The sequence below is a fragment of the Schistocerca serialis genome, chromosome 5 (genome assembly GCF_023864345.2).
Source record: "Schistocerca serialis cubense isolate TAMUIC-IGC-003099 chromosome 5, iqSchSeri2.2, whole genome shotgun sequence".
NCBI lineage: Eukaryota > Metazoa > Arthropoda > Insecta > Orthoptera > Acrididae > Schistocerca > Schistocerca serialis.
The window spans coordinates 160,889,605-160,914,497 of record NC_064642.1 but is presented as its reverse complement, the minus strand read 5'-3'; the positions used below and the strand labels follow the sequence as shown (position 1 = coordinate 160,914,497).

Here is a 24,893-nt window from a genome sequence, read left to right as displayed (position 1 = left end):
TTAGGAAGCAGCGTGAGACAAAGGTTAAATATTGGAGATGGTGCCTTATTCCTAATGTTGGATATTGAATGTGCGATTGAAGCAATATAGCATTCGGTACTTTATTATAAATTAATAAAACTTGGCTTCTGGTTAAATTGGTAAAACTAATAGCAAGTTCAATTGGTAACAAACCGACATCAGTATTCATAAATGACATCAAATCAACATTGTTTTATCGAGTCTATGGTGTAACTCAAGAAGCAGTATAATCGCCTATTCTTTCTACATTGCCAGCCAGTGTGGTCGTGCGGTTCTAGGCGCTCCAGTCTGGAACCGCTTGACCGCTACGGTCGCAGGTTCGAATCCTGCCTCGGGCATGGATGTGTGTGATGTTCTTAGGTTAGTTAGATTTAAGTAGTTCTAAGTTCTAGGCGACTGATGACTACAGATGTTAAGTCCCATAGTGCTCGGAGCCATTTGAACCATTTTTTTCTTTCTACATTATATCCATCAGACATTCCTCTGACAATCAAGTGGAATCAAGACTTAGGTCTTTATGCAGATGATACTGCTTCCTGGTGCCACGCATCCACATCTGAAAGCCTACATAGATCAGCAAGACAATGTATCACTCTACTGGAACCGTGGCTTGCCAAATTGAAAATACGTCCGAATGCTCAGAAAAGCCAACTCATAATATTTCATCATAGAGCGTTGACAAATTACAATCTGGATTTTACATCGATATTACAGGGAGAAATCCGTCAAATACCTAGGGATCACCTTTGACGGGGCGCTGACATATACGCAAGTAGGTAATGAATTAATCATGAGAGCAGGGAATAGACTAAACTTTCTAAAATTAATAAAATGTAAATTCCATGGAGCATCTTCGCCTACTCTCGTATATATATATATATTGTATTTTTATAAAACCGTTATTAAAATATGTAGCGCCAATAGGGATGGCAGCCTCACAACACTTGTCAAAAATTTTCAGCTGTGAAAGGAGGATTTTAAAAATAGCATCAAGACTGAATCCAAGCACCATTAGGAGAGACCTTTATAATTACACCAATGTGCAGCCTCTCGAATAATATTTAATTAAATTACCCAACTCCTGAAGCAAGTACCATTTCAACTAAACCTTCCACATTATAAATATCCATACGCTCTAAGCATTGTTGCTAAAGGCTTACCATCGGTCTACCCTCAGGAAAATAGTATACAAGTATATCTCAAAGAAAACAGTATTTTACATATCTTAACGAACACAGTCAAAAAAAAGAGGAACTAACTTATGTGAACCATTACCAAGGTTTGTTTTAGGGAGGTTTTTCCTCGGTACTTAAGACGCATGTAGGCTTTATAATTTCTTCTCTGGTACATCCAAAGAGATAAAGTATATTGATGATAACATAAGAATCCAAATCCTAATACTTAATAAATAAACGGTGTCACCGCGGAATAAAGACGTAACGTTGGCCTGAACGAAGCCATCAGTCTGTTCGAAAATGGGGCCGCCACCCCCATGAGAGTCGGAATGAAATAATGAAATAACTAAAAAAAAAACTCCACAACACTGAGAACGCGGAACACCACTTCCCAGTCAACTGCAGTGCTGGACTCTGGAAGAAAGCCACGCATCACAGTCCTCTGCCAATGAACTGGTTTGCGGACAGGGTTCTTAAGACCCTTCTCAGTAGCACGTTGCAAGTAGCGACGGTCAACCCGGTGTATCCTACTTCTGGAACACCCTCTTCTGAGTCCCACAAACTGAAGTGTCCTGTGATCCGTAGTAATGTCAGCATACCCCACCTTCGTACATGTGTCACTCCGTACAAGTATCACAAACTCAGTCGTGGATACCGTGGGGTGGATGGAACGTTCTAAGAGTGTTTGCTGCATCAAGGCAGGAGTATATGTTAATATACTTGTTGTGACGTAAAGGAAAACACCGAAACCGTTCAAAAGTGCTTTTCTGGGCCATCGAGTTTTTGCCAATTCTTCTGATGTTTTCGACGAGTGTTCCGGTTTAGCGACTGTGCATGTGCTCGGAAAGAAGAGGCATCACATTTGGGCGTCGGGCCATTAGCTAGCAGGAGGTGACGTTTAACTGAATCCGTGGGCGTAGCGAGGTCTCTTTAAAAGCAATAATGGATGTTTCGCAGGGGAGCTTGCGTGAAGCTTGGAAGGCAGAAGATGAGGTACTGGCAGAAACAGAGCTGTGATGTCGGCTTGTGAGTCGTGCTTGGGTAGGTTAGTAGGCACAGCACTTGTCCGCGAAAGGCAAAGTTCCCGAGTTCGAGCCTCGGACCAATACAGAGTTTTAATTTGCCAAAATGTTTCAGTGTGGTGACTAATAGAGGCGTACTTTTCCCAGTCCTGTGGTCGGAACTCTAAATCTTTCAGACAGCTACAGGGCGCATCGTTGGCTTCGGAGCAGTGGCAAGTTTAGCCCTGTATCGAGATACAGATTAAAAAAACCGGTCATGAAAATAAAAAATAGCGATCAAAGACTGAAATGCCATATTTTTATTTAAAGAATGATCGCGGAAATCCCATTAAGAAAATCATCTCTAGTTCTGAGACACAAGTTGCCCACAAAACCTTTACAGGTGTCTCCTTGTATAACGCTCCCCATGACAATATCGTAGAAGATGATTCCGGACACTTATTAAACCAGCTTCAGCTTCCCTTTATTCTAGCTGGAGGCTTGAATCCCCACCATGTAGCAAAGTGTAGAGATACGGCAGTCAGGAACGGCGGTACACTGACGACTGTTATCGAAGATAACAACCTAGATGTACTCAATGACGGCACGCCAACTATGGTATCTTCTACTTTCCGTAGACTCTCGGAGGTTGACTTAAGGCTTTGCATTTCTCGTTTCTCCAGTTTATCTAACTGGCGGGTTAAAACAGATTCAGTGTGACCCTATCGTCTCCCAATAGAGTTCAACATCAATATCAACGTTGACACTACGCAAATATGTTTCGCTGTTAGAACTTGGAAAGACAGTGAAGCAAACTGGGACTTATTTAAAGGGCCAGGTCGGTGGGCGCAAGAAACCGTGAGACGTGGCTTAACGGATGAAGATGCATATCAACTTTTAATCAACACTGTTAATACTGCAGTAGATGTTAGCATTCCCAAGAAAAAAAAGAGTCCACCGAATGCTCTCGAGAAGTCGCCGAGCGCAGACGTGCTTTGAAAACCTGTCGTCAAAATCCCATTTGGATAACTTCTTGGCTGTTCGAAAAGGAAATGCGAGAGCTAAGAGTTTCCTCAAAAAAAAAAAAAATACATTTGGATAAATTTTTGTCCTTCCCTCATTATTGAAACCAATATGCCTAGCATCTGGCATAAAACAAAGGATTGCACACCAGCCAACTGTCTTCTCCCCCTCCTGATACCACTGCCTGGCTAGAGGAATTTGCTCCTCCCACGGCCTCATTCTTGAATCATCCGTCTCCTGTTGAAGAAGACCGGCACCATGTTCTCCTTCGTCCTTTCCTCAAAGAAGAACTCAACGAAGCTATCTCATCACTGAGTGACAGTTGTTCTCGTATTGATTTTATTCATTATTCTATGCTTGGGAATCTGCCCACAGAAGCGAAAGACTTGCTTTTCTACATATTTAATCGCTATTGGATGCACAAGGAGGTCTTAGCAACATGGGAGACGCAAGTAATAATACCAATCCTGAAAAAAATGGTAAAGATCCAAATGTGGACTCCAATTATCGACTGATTGCTTTGTCGTCGTGCGTTACCAAATCGCTGGAACGAATGGTTAGAGGGAGATTGATATGGTGGCTTGGAAGTCGTAATTTGATGTCTCGGAGCCAGTACGGCTTCAGAAAAGGCAAAGGGGCTGCAGGCAATCTGTACTTGCTTGCTATGCTGTGAATATTACGTCGGCCATCTAAATAAAACAAACAGTGAGCGCTGTCTTTCTGTACGTTAAGAGAGCGTTCATATACCCATTCTCTTGGACAAACTGGCATGGTTCGGTATTGCTTAACGGATGATTTATGGCATCAGTACTCTGGTCGCCCAAAAAATCACCTACGTCCGTTACAAAGGAAATATTATTTGACTCTCCTTGTCTCCTGCCTCAGGGTGCAAATTTAAGCCACCTCCTGTACACGCTGTATACACATGGTCTAGTGCGCACATGCCCCCCCCCCCCCCTCCCAAAAAAAAAAATCTGCACTATGCAGGCGATAACTCTGTGTATCCCACTGCCGTCTCGTATTCTCGGGCCAATCGGCATTACAACCAATGCATACGCTGACGAGTGGCTATTTTATAACGGGCGGGAGATTAAGGCTGAGAAATCAGTAATCGTCCCCTTTTACACGTCGGCACTGGTATTGATGGCCACTTCGTGTGGAAAGTACACTTTCCACATAAAATCTCACGCTCAGTTTCTGGGGTGATTTCTGACTCTTATATGCGATGCTTTGTTACCAAGTACGAAGGAAACTTAAATGTAATTCGACCACTCACCCGCGTATGGTGGGAAGCGCACCATGTACCGGGGGATTAATCGATCACGGGACATGCCCTTGAGCATTAGACGCCAAGTGTTATGTGATAAATTCTACATTCACGGCATGACCCCTTATAGACTGCATTTACAGGCTATGGACTGTCTCCTACAGAAAGAGTAAGGCTCCGGCCGTTTGTACCAGCTTTCACACTTGGTCACCTCTCATACCTTCTATACGATCGATGTTCATCGCGTGTCTCTTTCTGACTACGGTATTCATTCAGTGAGCTGTCATATTCCAGTCTACTATTGGAATATAAATTGTTGGAAAGTTTTAATGTCAATATCGGCTTCAGTCATCTCGTTACAACTCAGTGGCCTTGTTTCCTCTGTGTATATACCGATGGATCCAAAATTCCGCAGGAGGAGTATACTGGATGTGCATTTCTCTGCCCTCAGATTCTGATCCGATAAACCTTCAAACTGCCCACGAGGGCTTCTATATTTACGGCGGAGACAGTGGCACTTCTGGAAGCTCTTTATCTCTTCCCGTTCCTTCCCCAAAATATTGATTGTGGCTGATTCTCAAAGTGTCCTTCAAAATATTCAACATAGGTGATGGAACAAAACGACTAACCGCTGTATCTTGGATGTGGTTTCGGAATACATTCGCAGCATACGCATGTGGCGGACAATCCGTTTGCTGTGGGTGCCTTCCCACGCAGGTATAATGAGGAAGTTGATGCAGTAGGCAAGGAAGCGACATCTTTAGGCACTGTCCTGGACCTGAAATTACCTTACACAGACTACTCACGTGAGTTCAATAGATACGCAAAACGACAATAGCAAGAGATGGGGTATGTTTGCCAGCAAACGGTAGGTAGCTACTCCATCTTCGGATTCCTTCACAGCCGTGATTCAACAGGACACATTTGGACCGATCCACGATTTCTGCTAGGATAGGACTTCGCTTCAATTACTCCTCTTTTCCTCAACATCTACATCGAATCAACGTTTACCTTTCGCCGGCATGTGAGTGAGATCCTAAGTAGGAAACGGATTTCAACCACATCTTGTTTGTGTGAAACAAAATTGACTGTGTACTGTTGGACTTCCTGAAGATATTGCTGATTATGGGATACACCTTCCTAAATCAGCCAGTTCCCTTTCATTTACCAAAGATATTCGTCTTTACAAAGTGATTGTCATGTTCGTAAGAGTATTGGGCACAGGAATGGCGTGAACTGTAACACAATACAGTTTTAACTACTTTTTAATATAATTGTTGTATAAAAAACGTAGTGGACACAGCTGTGACGGTTTGAGCTTTCTCTGCTTGTAAATATGCATTCTGTATTCTTTTATTCAATTTTACGAACTTTGTAGCTACGTGTTATTGATGGCTTAATCGAGTTGCTACTCAGAAGGCGTATATATATATATATATATATATATATATATATATATATATATATATATATATATAGCTCGTGTCTCAAAGCGTGTAGTCCTGATAACAGTTAATACTGGTCTACTTAAAAACGCTCCATTTTTTAATTTTAGAAGCAGAACGTCACTTAATATGCCTCTGGCGCCTCACATCTGTACAAGTACATGTATTCTGACCGCGGCCGTGGCCGCAAGGGAAATTTAGGCCGGTGTGTCGGAAGCTCGGAAAACGAGACGAAGATAAGTTTCATTCTTTCGCTAAATTTTTTACTGTGGTACATTTGTTTGGCTTTCCGGACTTTACATCCAGTTCCACCACGTATCAAATGAACGTCTGCAAGTCTCTGTGACGAGCAATGCTACATTTTCCACAACTACTCATAATGAATCTTGGTCTGCTTCACTGTGGCCATATCACAGACGAATGTGTGGTGTTTTTCAGTTAAGCGCCACCAACATCCATGAGGCAGGCATTTGTTTGCTTTGAAACACAAGCGGTTAACGGATACATGTTTCAAATTCACTGCCCATTCAACACCGCGTATTAGCAGAAATATTCATATCCAACTGTTGGTTTCTTACAGTCAAATACTCCATTACGGTCCTTAAAGTAAGAAACAGCCTAAATAGAAACTGTATGTATCCATTTAAGATCGACCTGACGAGTTGTACTACGTGAGTTGCATCGTTATATTCTTGTGGAATATTAGTTGATCCATTGAATTTCGGGAGTGCAGCCACAGAAAATCCTTCAACTTACAATTCAGCCGTGTACCTTTCGATCATCTTGCGAGTGACCTGTCAGAATGCAGCTGCCGCACTTGTGTTAGCTATTTTAGACACGAGACTATATTTCTATGCGTGCGGCCACAGAATACAATTGGGCCTCAGATGTTCTTCGGCGGCAAAGGTATCTATATGACGAGTTGTACTATGTGAGTTGCATCGTTATATTCTTGTGGAATATTAGTTGACCCAATGAATTTCGGGAGTGCAGCCACAGAGAATCCTTCAACTTACAATTCAGGGGTATACCTTTCGATCATCTTGCGAGTGACCTGTCAGAATGCAGCTGCCGCACTTGTGTTAGCTAATTTAGACACGAGACCATATTTCTATGCGTGCGGCCACAGAATACAATTGGGCCTCAGATGTTCTTCGGCGGCAAAGGTATCTATATGAAGTGATCTATGGGTAAACCCTCTATCCATGTTGAAATATTGAAGGAACAATCGGAGGTGCACTACAGTAGTGTCTTTGCTATTTGAGCAAAGAAAAAGCGTCGGATTCCATGTGGTGTCTTATGAGCAACCGAAATCCCTATTAATTATATCCTTCGCCAAATGAATGTCCACCTTTCAGAGCTGAGTTATAGAATGATGAAGTGTAAGCTAGAATTTCGACATCGTCGTACGTCTTAGTGTGACCAATGTCAGTGCTTTGCCACAGCTAATACACTCCTGGAAATGGAAAAAAGAACACATTGACACCGACGTGTCAGACCCACCATACTTGCTCCGGACACTGCGAGAGGGCTGTACAAGCAATGATCACACGCACGGCACAGCGGACACACCAGGAACCGCGGTGTTGGCCGTCGAATGGCGCTAGCTGCGCAGCATTTGTGCACCGCCGCCGTCAGTGTCAGCCAGTTTGCCGTGGCATACGGAGCTCCATCGCAGTCTTTAACACTGGTAGCATGCCGCGACAGCGTGGACGTGAACCGTATGTGCAGTTGACGGACTTTGAGCGAGGGCGTATAGTGGGCATGCGGGAAGCCGGGTGGACGTACCGCCGAATTGCTCAACACGTGGGGCGTGAGGTCTCCACAGTACATCGATGTTGTCGCCAGTGGTCGGCGGAAGGTGCACGTGCCCGTCGACCTGGGACCTTACCGCAGCGACGCACGGATGCACGCCAAGACCGTAGGATCCTACGCAGTGCCGTAGGGGACCGCACCGCCACTTCCCAGCAAATTAGGGACACTGTTGCTCCTGGGGTATCGGCGAGGACCATTCGCAACCGTCTCCATGAAGCTGGGCTACGGTCCCGCACACCGTTAGGCCGTCTTCCGCTCACGCCCCAACATCGTGCAGCCCGCCTCCAGTGGTGTCGCGACAGGCGTGAATGGAGGGACGAATGGAGACGTGTCGTCTTCAGCGATGAGAGTCGCTTCTGCCTTTGGTGCCAATGATGGTCGTATGCGTGTTTGGCGCCGTGCAGGTGAGCGCCACAATCAGGACTGCATACGACCGAGGCACACAGGGCCAACACCCGGCATCATGGTGTGGGGAGCGATCTCCTACACTGGCCGTACACCACTGGTGATCGTCGAGGGGACACTGAATAGTGCACGGTACATCCAAACCGTCATCGAACCCATCGTTCTACCATTCCTAGGCCGGCAAGGGAACTTGCTGTTCCAACAGGACAATGCACGTCCGCATGTATCCCGTGCCGCCCAACGTGCTCTAGAAGGTGTAAGTCAACTACCCTGGCCAGCAAGATCTCCGGATCTGTCCCCCATTGAGCATGTTTGGGACTGGATGAAGCGTCGTCTCACGCGGTCTGCACGTCCAGCACGAACGCTGGTCCAACTGAGGCGCCAGGTGGAAATGGCATGGCAAGCCGTTCCACAGGACTACATCCAGCATCTCTACGATCGTCTCCATGGGAGAATAGCAGCCTGCATTGCTGCGAAAGGTGGATATACACTGTACTAGTGCCGACATTGTGCATGCTCTGTTGCCTGTGTCTATGTGCCTGTGGTTCTGTCAGTGTGATCATGTGATGTATCTGACCCCAGGAATGTGTCAATAAAGTTTCCCCTTCCTGGGACAATGAATTCACGGTGTTCTTATTTCAATTTCCAGGAGTGTATATTGGTCTATAATAGCCATGTAGGCCCCTCGTTATGGGACATACGCGTCTTCCAGCACGGTGTATAAACAGTCATAGTCGAAAGGAATCTTGTGGTCCCCACTTATCATTGACGGAACGCCAAATTGCTCCGGTCTTCAATTGGGGGTGAATGTTCACTGTAGTTCTCTGTCCAGGATGCGACGTATTTTTGACGACAGGCTTCCCACATGCTGCAAATTAAAAGATATTTCGTGAAATAATTTGTCTAAAAGGAAGAAATACAATGTGACTCGAAATCATCATCAGAAAATGTAGAGCCGATTGGGAAATTAAAATTCAGTCTTTAACTTAGAATGACAGCTACCTTGCCGCAGTGGTAACACTGGTTCACGTCATATCACCGAAGCTAAACACCGTCGGGCATAGTTAGCACTTGAATGCGTCACCGTCCTGGTCTTCTGAGTGCTGTGGGCAAGAGGGGTGCACGCAGCCCTCTTAAGGCCAATGAATGAGCTTCTTGACTGAGAAGCAGTGACACGAGTCATGAAAACTGACAGCGGTTGGAAGAGCGGTGTGCTGACCACATACCAATGTGTATCCCCATCCGGTGACGCCTGCGGGCTGAGGACAACACGGCGGCCGGTCGATACCGTTGGACCTTGAAGTCCTATTCGGACGATCTTTGATTCTTTTTATTTTTTAACTTAATCTTAGAACATTAAGGAGTACTAGAGGATATTTCTCTGGTGGGCTACGTAGCCCAGTACTGAATGTTAGATTCTCAGTCAGCTTTTCATACTGTAGATGATTATGAGTCTCATTCAAAGATGCGTTAAATGTTTCTCTAACCTGTTGCTTCTCTTACTTATAGAGAATTTATTTCATAAAATATTGGACTGTTTTCTTCGTTTTTCTTTTAATTTCAATTTTTATTCAGGATGGATGAAATAATATAATTAATTGGCGTTATTAGTTTGAAGGATCTAAATTATTTTTTTAAGGAGTAAGGTTCACGGTGATCAATATGAAGCTCCATTTGACAATTTGCACTCTTCGCTTGGCTACGAAAATTCACGAACATCCACTGTTTGGTATCTAAGGAGTATTGTTTTGGCTTCGCTCAAAGACAGTTCAATACCGCACCAATGTAACTTTTTAATCGTAAAATAGCTCTTCAAGAAATGACAAATGACTGTAGCAACTGCGGTAATATGAAACCTCCGGAGTACAGACTGTGGGACTTTGTGGTCCACTAAGACACAGCGGATTATGGTCGACAGGCCCTGAGGATGCTGGACCCCAAGGGCATCACGGAGGAGAAAGTGGGCCTGCCGCCTGAAGATAACACTATCACCGCAGTGTCCAAAAGGCCAAGGAGGACTTCACGAGATATTAAACCACATTTCAGCAAGTCGCCGTCCCGGCAAGGGAACATCCCGAACGCTGGACAGAAGGCAACAGACGTTGGCAATGACTGAATGAAGTGTTTTTCAGGATTGTCCACTGTGTTGGGGCAAGTGATTACGGAAATGTGGATTCTAAGAAGATATAGTGAATCCTGAAATCAGTCTGCCACAGTGGAAACGGTACTGCCACGATACCCTGCGTCCAGAGAATATAGCACACAATGGGTGTTCACTGGGTTCATTCGAGGGCGGATACAGTAGTGGAAACAAATTAACAAAAGTAACTGTAGTACCAAAAATACTACTGACAATTGGTTAATTAATTAAGGGTTTAACTGTAGTTTTATAATGGTTGAAATTGTAATTTGCTTTTTATATATACTAAGGTGGTATCTGTTCTTTCGGACATGTAGTGCGGGACAATACGTTGAGAATGTGAGTTTCGCTGGAGGCGTGCCAGAGATAAATCCCTGCAGTCGGACTATTCTCTGTGTCCTCGGTGGCTCAGATGGACGCCGGCACGGTAGCTCAGCGTGTTCGGTCAGGGGGTTATCTACCCTCTGTAATAAAAAAACTGAGTGAACGGATCAACGAACAACCTGAACGGGTGTCATGAGACGTCCGCCCCGAACATATACAACGAACAGAATAGAACGAAGTGAGATCAACAAAGAATAAAAAAAGAAAAAAAGGGAAAAAGAGATGGATAGAGCGTCTGCCATGTAAGCAGGAGATCCGGGGTTCGAGTCCCGGTCGGGGCACACATTTTCATCTGTCCCTGCTGACGTATGTCAACGCCTGTAAGCAGCTAAGGGTGTTCATTTCATTGTAATTTGCTTTTTGTATGTCTTTGTTGTAATGCTATAGTAATTTCGTAGAACGTTGTTGTATTGGGATTTTTTCTTTGCAGTTTCTGCTAGTGCTACATATAAATAATTATTCTATACTCTTTTGATTATACACGAAAACTTAAAAAATTACATGGCCTATTTTAGCTTTGCTGATTGTAGGCTGTAGATATGAAGAGTGAATAAATTGGTAAATGAACGGAAGCTCATTCGGAGGATGGCCGGAGGGTAAAAGGTCGAAATATTAATGAAGGAAATTGAGTTTTTGCGCCTGCAGGTCCAGAATCTAATGTATTGTTGTACTACTCACAAATAGATTAGAAGTGTGGTCCCTTTGCTCCTGGCAGGGTCGGTCGCAGGGCACGGTGCTGAGCCTTCGGTCGCGCCGGCAGCAGGACGCCTACCTGTCGCTGGAGGTGTCCGGGGACGGCGAGGGCATGCGGCTGGTGCACGCCGCCACCAACGGCAGCACCCAGCTGGTGGCGCTGCCCGGCCTCAAGATCCAGGACAGCCGCTGGCATCACGTCGCCATAGGGTGAGCCACAAACACTGTGCCTCCTCCGCCCTTTTTTTTTTTTTTTTTTGTGGTTCTTGTCACTAGCCGAATGCAGTCATGCACTTTTTATTATTTTGTGATAAGCTTTTCGTCGCTGTGCAACAATTACACGAAACATCTGTCATTATATGTCGTCTTGTAATCTCTGTCACACTACTGATTTCCCCCTCCTGCTCATATCAGCCACGTTAACAATGCTTGGGTGCCATACCATGTAACCTTGATACGACTAATGTATCATTTTTTCTGGGGAAGATGGTCTACAGAGGAGTCCAAAAAATGTATTCACTGTTTAAAAGTTCATAACTGGCAAACTGATTGACGGAGTTGTCTCGTCTTTGGTAGTATAATAGTTTGTAGTTCCGCGCAATCGCCACACAAGCGTTGTATTGCGTTGTTTTGTTTCGTCAGATGACCGTCGCCAGATAGTCAGTGTTTTGTTCTTAGTTGCACCTAGTTACTCGAGTAAACATGTCTGGCGCAAGGCTTACATTCGATGAAAGGAAGTCAGTTTTGAAGTGGTATTTTAAGTACGAAAGCATTAATGAGGTTCAACGGCAATGGCGAAATGAGTATCAAACAGAGCCACCTACACGTTTAACGATTCGTCGCATTCGAGACAGATTTGAAGCCGAAGGCTGTGTTAAAGATGTACATAAACAACGATCTGGACGACGTGTAACAGTAACAAGTCCAGCTAACTCCCGTCCCGTGTTACATCAATTCACTCGGTCACCACAGAAGTCTGTGACACAGTGTGCCCGTGAAACTGGAGTGAGTCGCTCAAGCGTTGGGCGAATTTTGAAGACAGCAAAAGGGAAGTGCTACACCTCACGATTGCTACACGCAATGAACGAGGACGACCCTGATCGTAGAATGGAATACGGCGGGTGGTTTACTAACATGGTGCGCAACGATGAAGAATTTGCAGAGATGATAGTGTGGTCTGATGAGGCACAGTTCAAACTCAATGGTACAGTAAATCGCCAGAATTGCATCTACCTGGCCTCCGAAAATCCGAACGTTCATGTAGACAAAGCCGTGAATTTGCCAGGAGTAAATGTGTGGTGTGGGTTGTCTTACCGGGGCTTGGTTGGGCCATTCTGCTTTGACGGCACAGTTACCGATAAGGTGTACCTTAAGAAGCTTCAGACATCCATTTCGCCTGCCAGCCGAGACTCGTACGGAGACGGAAGAGTTTATTTTCAACGAGATGGTGCCCCAACAACCTACCAAAATCGTGTTAAGGCGTATCTCGACGAAAATCTACCAGGAAGATGGATAGGCCGTAGAGGTGCTGTGGAGTATCCACCACAGTCCCCAGACCTAACTCCTCTGGACTTTTACCTGTGGGGAACTCTAAAGGACGTCGTTTATCGACAAATGCCACGCACATTGAATGAACTTCGAGAATCCATCGTACATTTATGTGCAAATATCCAACTGAACACGGTGCAGTCAGTAGTTCGTACTGCAGTTCGGCAGCATCGTTTGTGTGTGGATGTTAATGGTGACCATTTCGAAAACCTACAGTGATATCGTTAAGTTGGACTTTAACTAAACTCTCACCAAAAATGAGGCAACTCCGTCAATTAGTTTGCAAGTTATGGTCTTGTAAACAGTGGATACATTTTTTTGGACCCCTCTGTACATCCTCATTCCCTCGCCCTTTCTCTGTAATACATAAGACCATTAACGAATGAAGGGGCACTGAATCTAACTATGAGAAAATAAACTTATAGCCCACCTTGACGAATTAATGTAAAATAAATTCTAAATACATTTAGTTCATACCTAAAGGTATACAAGGCATATAAATAGGTTGTATTTGCTGAGCAAAACTTTTTCGTACTAAATATAAGAATTTGTAATTAAATACTAACAAATTGGCAAACATTTTACATATTTTATGTTTGCATCATACATTTTCATCTTTCCTATTATAGTACCAGAAGATGGTCATGATTGTTACAATATTACAAGTCTGTTGGTGTCTGAAATGGAATGAACTGTATTATCACAAAATTGACGGCCTTATAACAGGATTTATGTATCTATTGCAAATATAGACTACAATGACTGTTCGTCGGAAAGCCTGTATAATCTCATTTTTGTCCTAAACAGAAGGCTAAAGTTCAGTGACAACTCAGTATAGCATAACTTATTTCTTCAAACACAATTTAACTGTTTTCCTTTTACCACAATAGCTAGAGTAGTTACGGTAAGTTGATAAGAGGGAAAGAGAGGGTAATATTTATACGTACGTTGGATAGTTCGAAGATAATATTTTGGGAAAACACTGTATCCTGCTGCGTGAAGAAGTCCATAACTGCCAGCAGCACTTCCTCGTCCGACACGGATCGTTGAACCTTCAAGGCTTTTCTTAGAACATCGCCTCGGGCGTGGATGTGTGAGATGTCCTTAGGTTAGTTAGGTTTAATTAGTTGTAAGTTCGAGGCGACTGATGACCTCAGAAGTTAAGTCGCATAGCGGTCAGAGCCATTTGAACCATTAGAACATCGAAAGTGTGATAATTGCGTGGGGAGACATAAGTATTACAGGGCGTTTACTCGTGTGTCTCCCACTCGAGTTGGCTAACGTCTGCGTTAAAACAATTACGATGTGGATACGTGCGCCACCAAGGACCTGCTACGCCCCTTTCGCACCGTACCACAACGAGCTGCAGACCAGCGTAAAGCATTGGCGGAAATCGCACGTAGCTGCCTTCTACGACGAAGTATTTGAATGCTTGTACAACGCTACGACAGAGATCTAAGCAGGAGCGGCTACTATATAGGGAAGTAGTTCGAAGGTCTAGCTAACTGTTGCGAATAAAAGCTTTTTGGTTTCCACTGTGGTTTCCATTTTGCGACCGACTGGACCTTAATAAACGAATAACTCTCGTACGTTAGCACTAACTAGGACAATATTTCATACAATATATCAATGACGACTCTTATCCACACATTTGCCACGATTTCGTCTATGGCTCGTTTTTCAACCCTGATTTAATGTGAAGTTCTTACTTCTATTACTACTTTCATTCGAGTCAGTTTTCGCAAAATTATTGACACCTTCTCTTATCGTCGATCTGTGATTACAAAGCGTTTTCTCTAAACTCGCAAGAATACCCTCTGTTTCGCAAGGGAGGAAGGATGTTGTTGATATGATCTGAAACATTCAGCGCACATACAATGGTGTATTTCAGTAGTAACTAGAGTGGAACCCAGGAACGAAGGCCTGTGTGCAATAATTGCAGCCCAGGTAGACACAGAAGGAGAGATAGACGATAATCAATTGCTAGAGATGTAGTTTACTTCCTGTCTCTCATTCATTCTGTCTTTGTTTTAAGCCTCACACTATGATCATCAGTAACTTTATTCTGAGAATTGACTAAGATGAGCGACGCTCAACAAAAAGTGATGTTACCAGTTTAAACATAAGACATTAAACTGTTAATACCGCATGAGTTGTATCTACTTCACCGAAACTACACTACGTTCAGTAGCATTCTATTCTCTTTCCTTTACCATTAGTAATGGAATCCATAAAATCCTTTTGTTTGCACTCGTCGTATCCGTATTCATCTGGCGGACCGTCGATGCAGCAGTTTGGTTCAAATGGTTCAAATGGCTCTGAGCACTATGGGACTTAACATCTATGGTCATCAGTCCCCTAGAACTTAGAACTACTTAAACCTAACTAACCTAAGGACATCACACAACATCCAGTCATCACGAGGCAGAGAAAATCCCTGACCCCGCCGGGAATCGAACCCGGGAACCCGGGCGCGGGAAGCGGCAGCAGTTTGGCCCGGTAAACCCACCTTCTTCATTTAGTGACGTTTTATTCACATTGACGATTGTGTGACTAACAAAATGTCTACCGATGTAACTTCAGTAGCTCTACTCCTCCTCCCTTTTATTTTCTAAGATTGAAGTTATCAAAAACTAAGAAAAGTTATAATTGCCAGAAAAAAAGGAAAGGAAAGTAATGCAACTACTTGTCATTTCGCCACATTCAAAACAAGTGACCGAGCAACGTGGCGCAGTGGTTATCACACCTTGACATTGATTTCATTTTGAGAGGACTACGGTTCAAACCCGCGTCCGGCCATTCTGGTTTAGATTTTACGTGATTCTTTCTGAATCCTTCCCTAATCCAACAGGACGGGTGACATCGCTGTTTGATCTCTTCCCCTCAAAGCAACCAACCAACCAACCAAACCAAGTGCTACCACAACTGAAGGAGAATTATATTTTTAATTTACTCGTTATTTCTTCGAAAAAGTGTGCTATATTTTCCGCTTTAAGCGGTAACGTAAGACTGTAAGCGCCTGATAACCAACATATTCCTCATGAATCGAAATATTCTCATTACAACTGCAGTGGAAGTTACTTAACCGAAAGTTGTCTTATACACATGTTTAAATGAATAACGCTTCGTAATTGAACTTCAAATAATTTCTTACGTCTTATTAAATACTAAATCTCGTTTACACGTTTAAAGGAATTACGTAGTCTATTTTTTTCATATTCGAATTGAAATGGCCGCTCAGGGTCGCCGCGTGGTTAGAGGCGCCATGTCACGGATTTCGCGGGCCCTACCACTGGAGGTTCGAGTATTCCAACGGGCTTGGGTGTGTGTGTTGTTCTTAGCATAAGTTAGCTTGAGTAGTGTGTAAGCCTAGGGACCGATGACATCAACAGTTTGGTCCCTTAGGAATTCAGATGCATTTGAATTGAAGTGACGTCAAGAGAGAGTAACAATTTCTCTTTTTCTATTAAGTGATTTTTGATTGTGAAACACAAGTAAAGTTGTCCAAACGTTTGTGTTTGAAATTATTAATTGCCTTGTAACTCTTGATCTACATTGCTGTCCTTGCGATAAAATCCTTGCGTTATGTGAGATAATGGCAGTTGTAAAATTTCCAAGGAACGTGAAACTAATTTTAAAAAAATTAAAAATTTATTCATGCCCGAGTTTATTAGGATTATAAGCCACATTACATAAATGCAGTTGCGAGCGACAAATTTCTGAAACTTCCTAAGTTCTGTTCTCTTACAGTTTTGAGAATTAGCTCTTCTCCATCGCTTCACTAAAGTTATGCACAGAAAGAATTATTTTTTCCGCGACTTGCTCATTTGTTTATTTATTCTCTTTAACTTATTTTTGAAAGGTTACATCCATTTTAAAAAGGGTCAGCTGGTGATAATGAAGTATCGCTTTTGATATTTTCTAATGTGTGACAGGGACAGGGCCCCTACGTCACGGCGTGATGAGCTAAAAGATTTAGAAGAAATTCTTCCGTAAATAAGCGGGCTTCCACGACCAGAAGAATCAGAAAGTGTGCCCCTATTATTAGAATGGCCAGTGGACAACCGTTTACAGAATTATGGGAGAACTAATTACTAAATCAACTTAAATATGTTTGAAAGTTTAAGACAAAAACCTCATTTGCAAGTTCCATCTCTGCAGTAACCGTTAGACGAGGATCGTATGACAGACTGTTTGTTGTAACTCTTACGGAAAAAAGAAGGAATGGTAACCGACTCGAGCATTTCGGATGCGCTACACAGAATTCCTGGAAGAAATTGTATATTATCACCTTCCTCTTCCTCATATGGGAGCCACAAATTAGTGCTTTACAAAATTAACAGTTTCAGTAGTTATACCGAAATGCGTAAAACGTAAGAGCTGTGTGTGTGTGAAAGCATTTTGTTCACCGTGAGTCTAACGGGTGAATCAACTGGGCTATTAGTCTGAAGTATTCCTGGAATCGTTTAGTGTATCGTAAATAAATTTTCACTTGGATTAATTATGAGAAAGTCGTCACTAAACGACATGTAGTCCCCTTCCAAAGGTATTTTTTTTTTTACAGAATTCTTAAATGGAACCAGCAGCTGTTATTATTGCTGTCCGTACTTCATTTTTCATCCCACGACTGAAACACTTTCCTTTCCATCAATTTTTCTCCGATTTATAGAATGAACAGTAGGATCGCAGGATTGCATCCTTGTCTTGCAAACTTACAGTTTTCATCCTTATTCACTTAGTTTAACGTTTCCTTTAGGAGGCACAATGCCACTCGACAAAATTTTTTAAGATTTAACTCGCCAAACTTACCTATTAGATGCATGAAAGAGAATTTAATTCCACTCGACGATCAAATCACATCTTTTACCTTTCAAATATCCTCCTAGTCCATACATGTGAAAGTAGTATCATAATTGATTAACTAAGTTTCGTCCTCTTTTTCTCGTGCTCAGGCTACACGGAGACCACACGGTGCGCAGCTACCTGGACTGCCGCTGGGTGAGCACCAACATCCTGAGGAGGAACTCCCTGGACACGCCCCAGGACGCTGACGTCGTCATTGGCTACCTGTTCATGGTAAGTACCACCATCTTTAGAGAACGCCCAAGATGCGACGTTTACATCTATACACTTCTGCTTCTCTCCTAGGCGACAAGAAGCCTTTCACGTAAAATTAAGGTCCTAAAGTCATCGAAAAAAGTCAACCTAAATTAATTATAATACTCAAACGAAAGAGACTCATTAATTTTTACAACTGCTCTATGCTGGCAGTAATATGGGTTCAGCTTCCAAAAATAATATGAAAATCTTATTTGGATATCACAATTTGAACTCATTAAATAATTTTCCAACATGGGTGGATAAAGACAGCAGAACCTAAACCAATAATATTTTCTTCGATGAAGCTCACAGCAAGGAAATAACTGCATACCTAGTAACAAATACTCTATACGATCATGATTCACAGTTATGATAAGTAAGTCAGTGCCTTAGAGTGTGGATAATACTCATTGAAAATTAGTTAGAAGAATTAATGAGGCCAAAACTGAATAGAAGCTGAAACAATGACTTAAAATTTGTGTCACAAATGGGACTTGAACCCACGTTTGCTGCTTACTAGGCAGATGTGCTACGACTTCATCAAGGTAGCATCGTGACTACCACAGCTGCATAGACTACCTAAATCCAATGCCTTCCCTAATACGAACTTCAATTCAAGACTTCAGCCCATTCTCCCTTCTCATATGTCTCCGAAAACATGTAATTTCATCAGATCAAGAGATCTGAGGTACAGGCAGGATCACCCCAATACGTCCAAAGTTGGGGTGCTATTCCAACATCGGAGAGCGTCAGCAATATTGATGATGTCAGAAAGGGAAAATGGATTAAAGGTTTAAACTGAAGTGTTCCTGAGGGAGTGCATTGGACTTAAGCAATCAGTGCAGCTCTGGCAGCCATAACTGGACGTTCCTGTACAGCCTAGCACATCTGCTTGGTAAGCAGAAGACCCGGATTCAAGCCCTGGCCATGGTATAAATTCAAATTCACTGCTTCAGCTTTTCGCGCTCCGCTATTTTTTCTGTACACTGGTTTACTTTGTTTAATTGTATGTGCTAAAATATGTTGTTGCAAACAAATGAGATTAATTATTATTATACTGGATCTGGTTTCGTATTAAATGAACACTGTATTGTTACTGTAACTCAATAGAATGCACAACATATCCATCTCTGCTACAACTAACGTAGAAATGTTCATAAATTATCTCTGTTATCAAAAATAATGAAGTTACCGTACGCAATGTTTAAAGAACCTCAAACCTTGGAGTGGATTTTTCGTCAACATTAATTATTAATCAGTACCACGGCTAACATTAGACCATGAGACTATCATTATTAACAAGAAAATAGTTTTTGCATAACTTTTACTAGTCCAGAATTTTTGCATAGCAAAATTACCTTTAGAAACATGAAAGTATTTTAACTTTGACACTCTTAAAGTTTACAATATTAGCAGCCCACGTCCACCTGTGATACACAACGTAGAATCGCTGCTTTGTACTCCGATCTCGAACTGCTGTAAGAAATAATTTTAAATTCACTTTTTACCAGACCGCTTATTGCGGTATGATTGCCCTTATTATCAGATTTGAATCAGCGGCGGCGGCGGCGGCTCGTTGCGCCGTGTTGCAGCCCTGCATCACGAACACTACTTAAAAAGCTGAAAATGTCTTAAAAATGGGTAAAATACCAGGCAAGCTTTCTAATAATACCATGCGAGTTCTCATTAAACAACTATATTTAAAACTCGAATAATAACAAGTTCACACACCTTTATTTATAATCAGCGCATAGTGGCATCCTGCTTACAATCCTGACAAATGAAAAGCTACCTATGCGTTAAACATAGCGTCACAGATTCCTCCTCTCTACGTGACTCCAAGAAGATGATAACGACCTTATTATTCTTACACTACTATTTATATAATTTCTGATTGTCATGAAATCTCTGAGTTTTTCTTTACTAACTCTTTTCTGTGGCGGTTTCAGAACTCGCCGACACAGATATTATTTCACAAATCCAGTACTTAATCATTTACAAGTACAAAATATAACATAATTGTCTCTATTCTATTATTATTCAGAGACCACAGACGTAATCAGTGTCTATATATAAATAAAACTGTAATTGCATAGTTAAAAAGCATGTTTTACCAGGAAAAGTTATAAGCTTCTGTCCTTATCGGAGATAAAGTCGAGACTCATATGTCTCTGGAGAAATGTAATTCATTCAGGCTCCAGAAAAAATGATTATAAGAATAGTTAGCAGGAGATGACATGAGATGAAACTCATAATAAACCAAACGCCAACATTAAATTAAATATTTTCCATGATAAATTAATGTCATTATATGATAATAGCTTTCCGAATATGCTAATCAGAAAGGACATCAAACAGCCATGTAAAAAGCAATTGATTTTTAGAGGGATTAAAACGTGTGCCTTGTAAAGGGAAAAGAGAAATTTTTCTATTGAGGAGAGCAAGTGAAGGTCTTGCAGCAGTTGATCACTACAAAAACTACACAGGCTACTAAGACAAGATATTAAAAAAATCGAGAAACATCCACATTATGTCTGAAATAAGACTTAAGTCTATATGTAATTTAGTAATGCTATAGATAAAACAACTATCTACATAGCAGGATAACTTCAATATTAAGTTGAACTGAAGGGCAATAAATGGTGAGGTATAGTAGAAAATTTCTTAGGTACAGTAGAAAATATAGGGACGAACATTTAAAGAGAAAAATAGCAGTAAGATTTTCAAACAGCAACTCTCATAAATTTTTATCATACCCATTTATCATCAGAATTTCCTTCTAAATTAAGAAAATTATATATTCTGTCATAAATAAAAAGCCATCTACATCTGATGCTGTTTCTTAACAGTATTCTAAAGACTTCCTCCATTGTTAAACCCTTGTTCAAGAAACGTCTTAGAAGAGATTTCAGCAATCAACCTGTTTCACTACTCACATCATTTTCCAAAAGTTTTGAGATGGTAATGTGTTCTCGAATTGTATCCTACCTGATCAACAATAATATCATCACTAAATTATGGTTGGGATGTCAGAAGGTTTACTCTACCGAGACTGCCATTTACCTGTGCACTAAACAAATATTGCAAGCATTAAAAAACAAAACAGCATCGGTTAGTATCAGTCTAGGGCAATTGACTCAGTGAATCGTTACATTCTCCTAATTAAACTGAGGTTTTTTGAAAATGAAGGTGTAGTAAACAAATGGGTAATTTCATATCTAATTAAAAATGCAGAACGTTGTACTTCATAAGTCAACCAATGTAAGCGGGGGAGATTCTTCTGCTAGGGAGAAGTCACTTACGGGATTCCACAACGTTCTGTGGGAATCGCAAGAGGAACATGTGTGAGTGCACAGTGAAACGCAGCATTATTCTGTGGCGACGAGCGCACGGATAATCTGTTTTACTTCCAGAATGAAATTTTCACTCTGCAGCGGAGTGTGTGCCTGATATGAAACTTCCTGGCAGATTAAAACCGTGTGCTGGGCCGAGACTCGAACTCGGTAACTTTGCTTTTCGCGGGCACGTGCTCTACCAACTGAGCTACCCAAGCACGACTCACGCCCTGTCCTCACAGCCTTAATTCCGCCAGTACCTCGTCTCCTACCTTCCAAACTTCGCAGAAGCTCTCCTGCATACTTTGCAGAACTAGCACTCCTGGAAGAAAGGATATTGCGAAGACATGGCTTAGCCACAGCCTGGGAGGTGTTTCCAGAATGAAATTTTCACTCTACAGGTGAGTGTGCGCTGATATGAAACTTCCTATCAGATTAAAACTGTAGAGGTCCTGAGTTCGAGTCTCGGCCTGGCACACAGTTTTAATGTGCCAGGGAGTTTCATATCAGCACACACTCCGCTGCAGAGTGAAAATTTCATTCTGGGAACATCCCCTAGGCTGTGGATAAGCCATGTCTCCGCAATATCCTTTCTTCTAGGAGTGCTAGTTCTGCAAAGTATGCAGAAGAGCTTCTGCGAAGTTTGGAAGGTAGGAGACGAAGTACTGGCGTAATTAAAGCTGTGAGGACGGGGCGTGAGTCGTGCTTGGGTAGCTGAGGTGGTAGAGCACTTGCCCGCGAATGGCAAAGGTTCCGAGTTTGAGTCTCGGCCCGACACACGGTTTTTATCTGCCAGGAAGTTTCAATCTGTTTTACTCTTTGATTTTTATGACTGTTCTTTGTACTGACTTAAATTTTTCAGTTGATTGGTTTTTGAGCTTTAAGAAATAAAAAGGCATTGCCTGATTACTTCGTTGGATCTCTTTAGTAGACACATATAAGCTGTAGTTGGCTAAAGTGGTGACCAGCATACTGAATTCCGTTGTAGACGAACAAATGCAGCACCGTTCAGTATCGACTATCGCAGAGTCGGCGCGTCCGCGCGACACAAATTGTACTATGGATCGGAGTGACACTTTGTTGAAGCACACCGAAGATTTACGACGAGGCATAGAAAACAAGGAAAATGCTGCGCTGAGCTTTTCTATTGTATCAAGGGACGTCCGTTCGACGGATAACAGTATCAAGATGAAGATACCCCAACCGCGTTCATTCCTGATAAACCTGAGTTTAACTCGCAATGCTCGATCAGTCTTTCCAGTACCACGGCGTTGTAAACGAAGGAACCAAATTTATGATCGCCGTTAGAGCGCTCCGCGATAAAACATGAGCGATCAGCGTAGATGTAATCCTCTGCTCGCCCACCACGCAAAAGTATATGCGTTTTAAACAGTTACTCCTTGAGCGGCTACATGGACGGTGGAACAACCTATCCAACAAGCACTACATGGTGATAAGAGAGGAGAAAAATCGCCTTCGGAATTTTGCCGGCACCTGTGAAGCTTAGTCGATGACATCAAGTTTCCAGGTACGACACTGCAACATGTATGGCATATACAGTTGCCAGAGGGAGTTAGAACGGCTGTGGCGCTTTCCGACGCACGTGACATTTCATCGTTGCTCTCACTAGCCGACAAGGTCTATGCCCCGTTAAACACAGGGTCGTCTGTGACATTCCAACGCAGCAGGACAGATCTATAGGAAGCTGCAGTGATACGACGACTCCAACAAACGAACGTTACTTAACAACTGGACGAGCTACGAAATCATACTGATGGTTTACGGCGTCAGATATCGACACTGCTCGGAGGTAAGGCAGACACATACAGGAAGAACAAGGAAGACAGCAAACAAGGAAGATGGCAACGTGTCTAAGGAACTTATCTGTTGGTACCACCGTCGCTTCGGAAACAAGGCGACGCTGTGCATATAACCCCGCACTCACCCAAATGGCAACAGCGGCTGGCGATAGGCGTCTCCGGTCGCGAGTTCGAGCACCAGCGCCTACCACTGCGAGACAAGAGCGCGCTAATCTAATCGACTCGGTTCGGGCGTCAGTGCATTGCCTGTTAGAAGTTGCGATACGAAGCTTCTTCCATCTCAATCAAAACTCACAGCAGCAAACCAGACTTCAATAATGACGTACGGAAAGATGGATGTAGACCTGGGTTTCCAAGAACATTTAGTACGGACTTTCGTGAGTGCCAGTTTGTCAGACGCTATATCTGGTGCAGATTTCCTGTTTCATTATGCAATTTAAGTAGTTATTGGCTCGTCGAGCATCCGCCGGGGTAAGCATTACATTAAAGGCACCCTAGGACGAGGTTCTCTGCCTATGTTAGATGACAGACAGGTGGTGATGTCATACGTAGCAAACTGCCGTGTGGGCAGACAGTAAAGCACAACACAGTCCCTCACAACAGGACCACACCCGGTCAACTAGTGTCTCAGCGCCCGCGCCAATTAGCTCCTGATTGTTTCGCTGCAGCTGAGACATAACTCGAAGAACTATTGAGCTCGGCAGTCGTCCGTAGATCCGACAACCCGTGGTCATCGCCAGTTCATCTAGTAAAGAAGAAACACGGGATCTGGAGACCATGTGGAGACTACCGGGCACTCAGTACTCGTACCATTCCCGATAATTATTCGATATCAGATACCACCGGTATTTTACGCCGGCGTTGGCTGGCGCGACCTTGTTCAGTGTCATTGATTGTCGGAAAGTGTATCACCAGATATCAGTCGCACCTGCTAATATACCAAAAACGGCTGTCACGACACCATTCGGCTTTTTCGAATATCTCCGTATGCCGTTTCGTTTGGAAAATGAAGCGCAAGCTCGTCAAGAGTTTGTCGACGAATTTCTAAGAGTGATTCGCATACCTCGATGACATCTTGGTTTTTTCGACGTCCGAGAAGTTACACGAATTGCATCTAAAAACTGTTTGCCAACGCGTTGATGCATGCGTCATTTCGGTCACCGAATCAAAGTATTTTCTTCGAAGACGTTAAGCGCCGTTGTTGGGATACAAGTGACAGCAGCCCGTATCAGCCCACTGCAGACAAATTTGCCATTATCGACGAGATGGCTCGCCCCGTCGGTTATCACCAACTACACCCGTTCCTTGGAGCAGTTAATTTCTACAGACAACTTCTTCCTGACGCATCTGCCATCCTGCCATCCAGGTACCTTTGACGTCAGCATTAGATGGCAAGGACGCAGTGGGAAAACGACCTTTGCAGTTGACACCAGAGATGTTAATAGCATTCGATAAGATCAAGGCGTGTCCACGTCAGGCAATCATGTTGGCACACTCGGTTCCTCAGGCAGAAAGCCATTGCCGCAGCTCTACACCAGCATGTCGAAGGCCACTCTCAGCCCCTGGGCTGCTTCTCCCGTAAGCTTACGTCGTAACAAGTTAAATGGAGCGCTTACGATAGGGACTTGCTGACAATTTACGAAGCTGTCAGACACTTCCGGCCACAAGCGGAAGCAAGGCCATTCACGGATTTTACAGATCATAAGCCGATTATTTTCGCC

General features: G+C 43.0%; 1 protein-coding gene across 1 annotated transcript in view; it reads left to right on the top strand.

The window, feature by feature from the left end:
* LOC126481816 (papilin-like) overlaps positions 1-24,893 on the top strand; it is a 156,120-nt gene that overhangs the window by 59,758 nt on the left and 71,469 nt on the right. The window contains exons 4-5 of the mRNA XM_050105773.1: positions 11,404-11,579; positions 17,870-17,993. Coding sequence (XP_049961730.1) covers positions 11,404-11,579; positions 17,870-17,993 — 300 coding nt within the window. The remainder of the gene's footprint in view (positions 1-11,403; positions 11,580-17,869; positions 17,994-24,893) is intronic.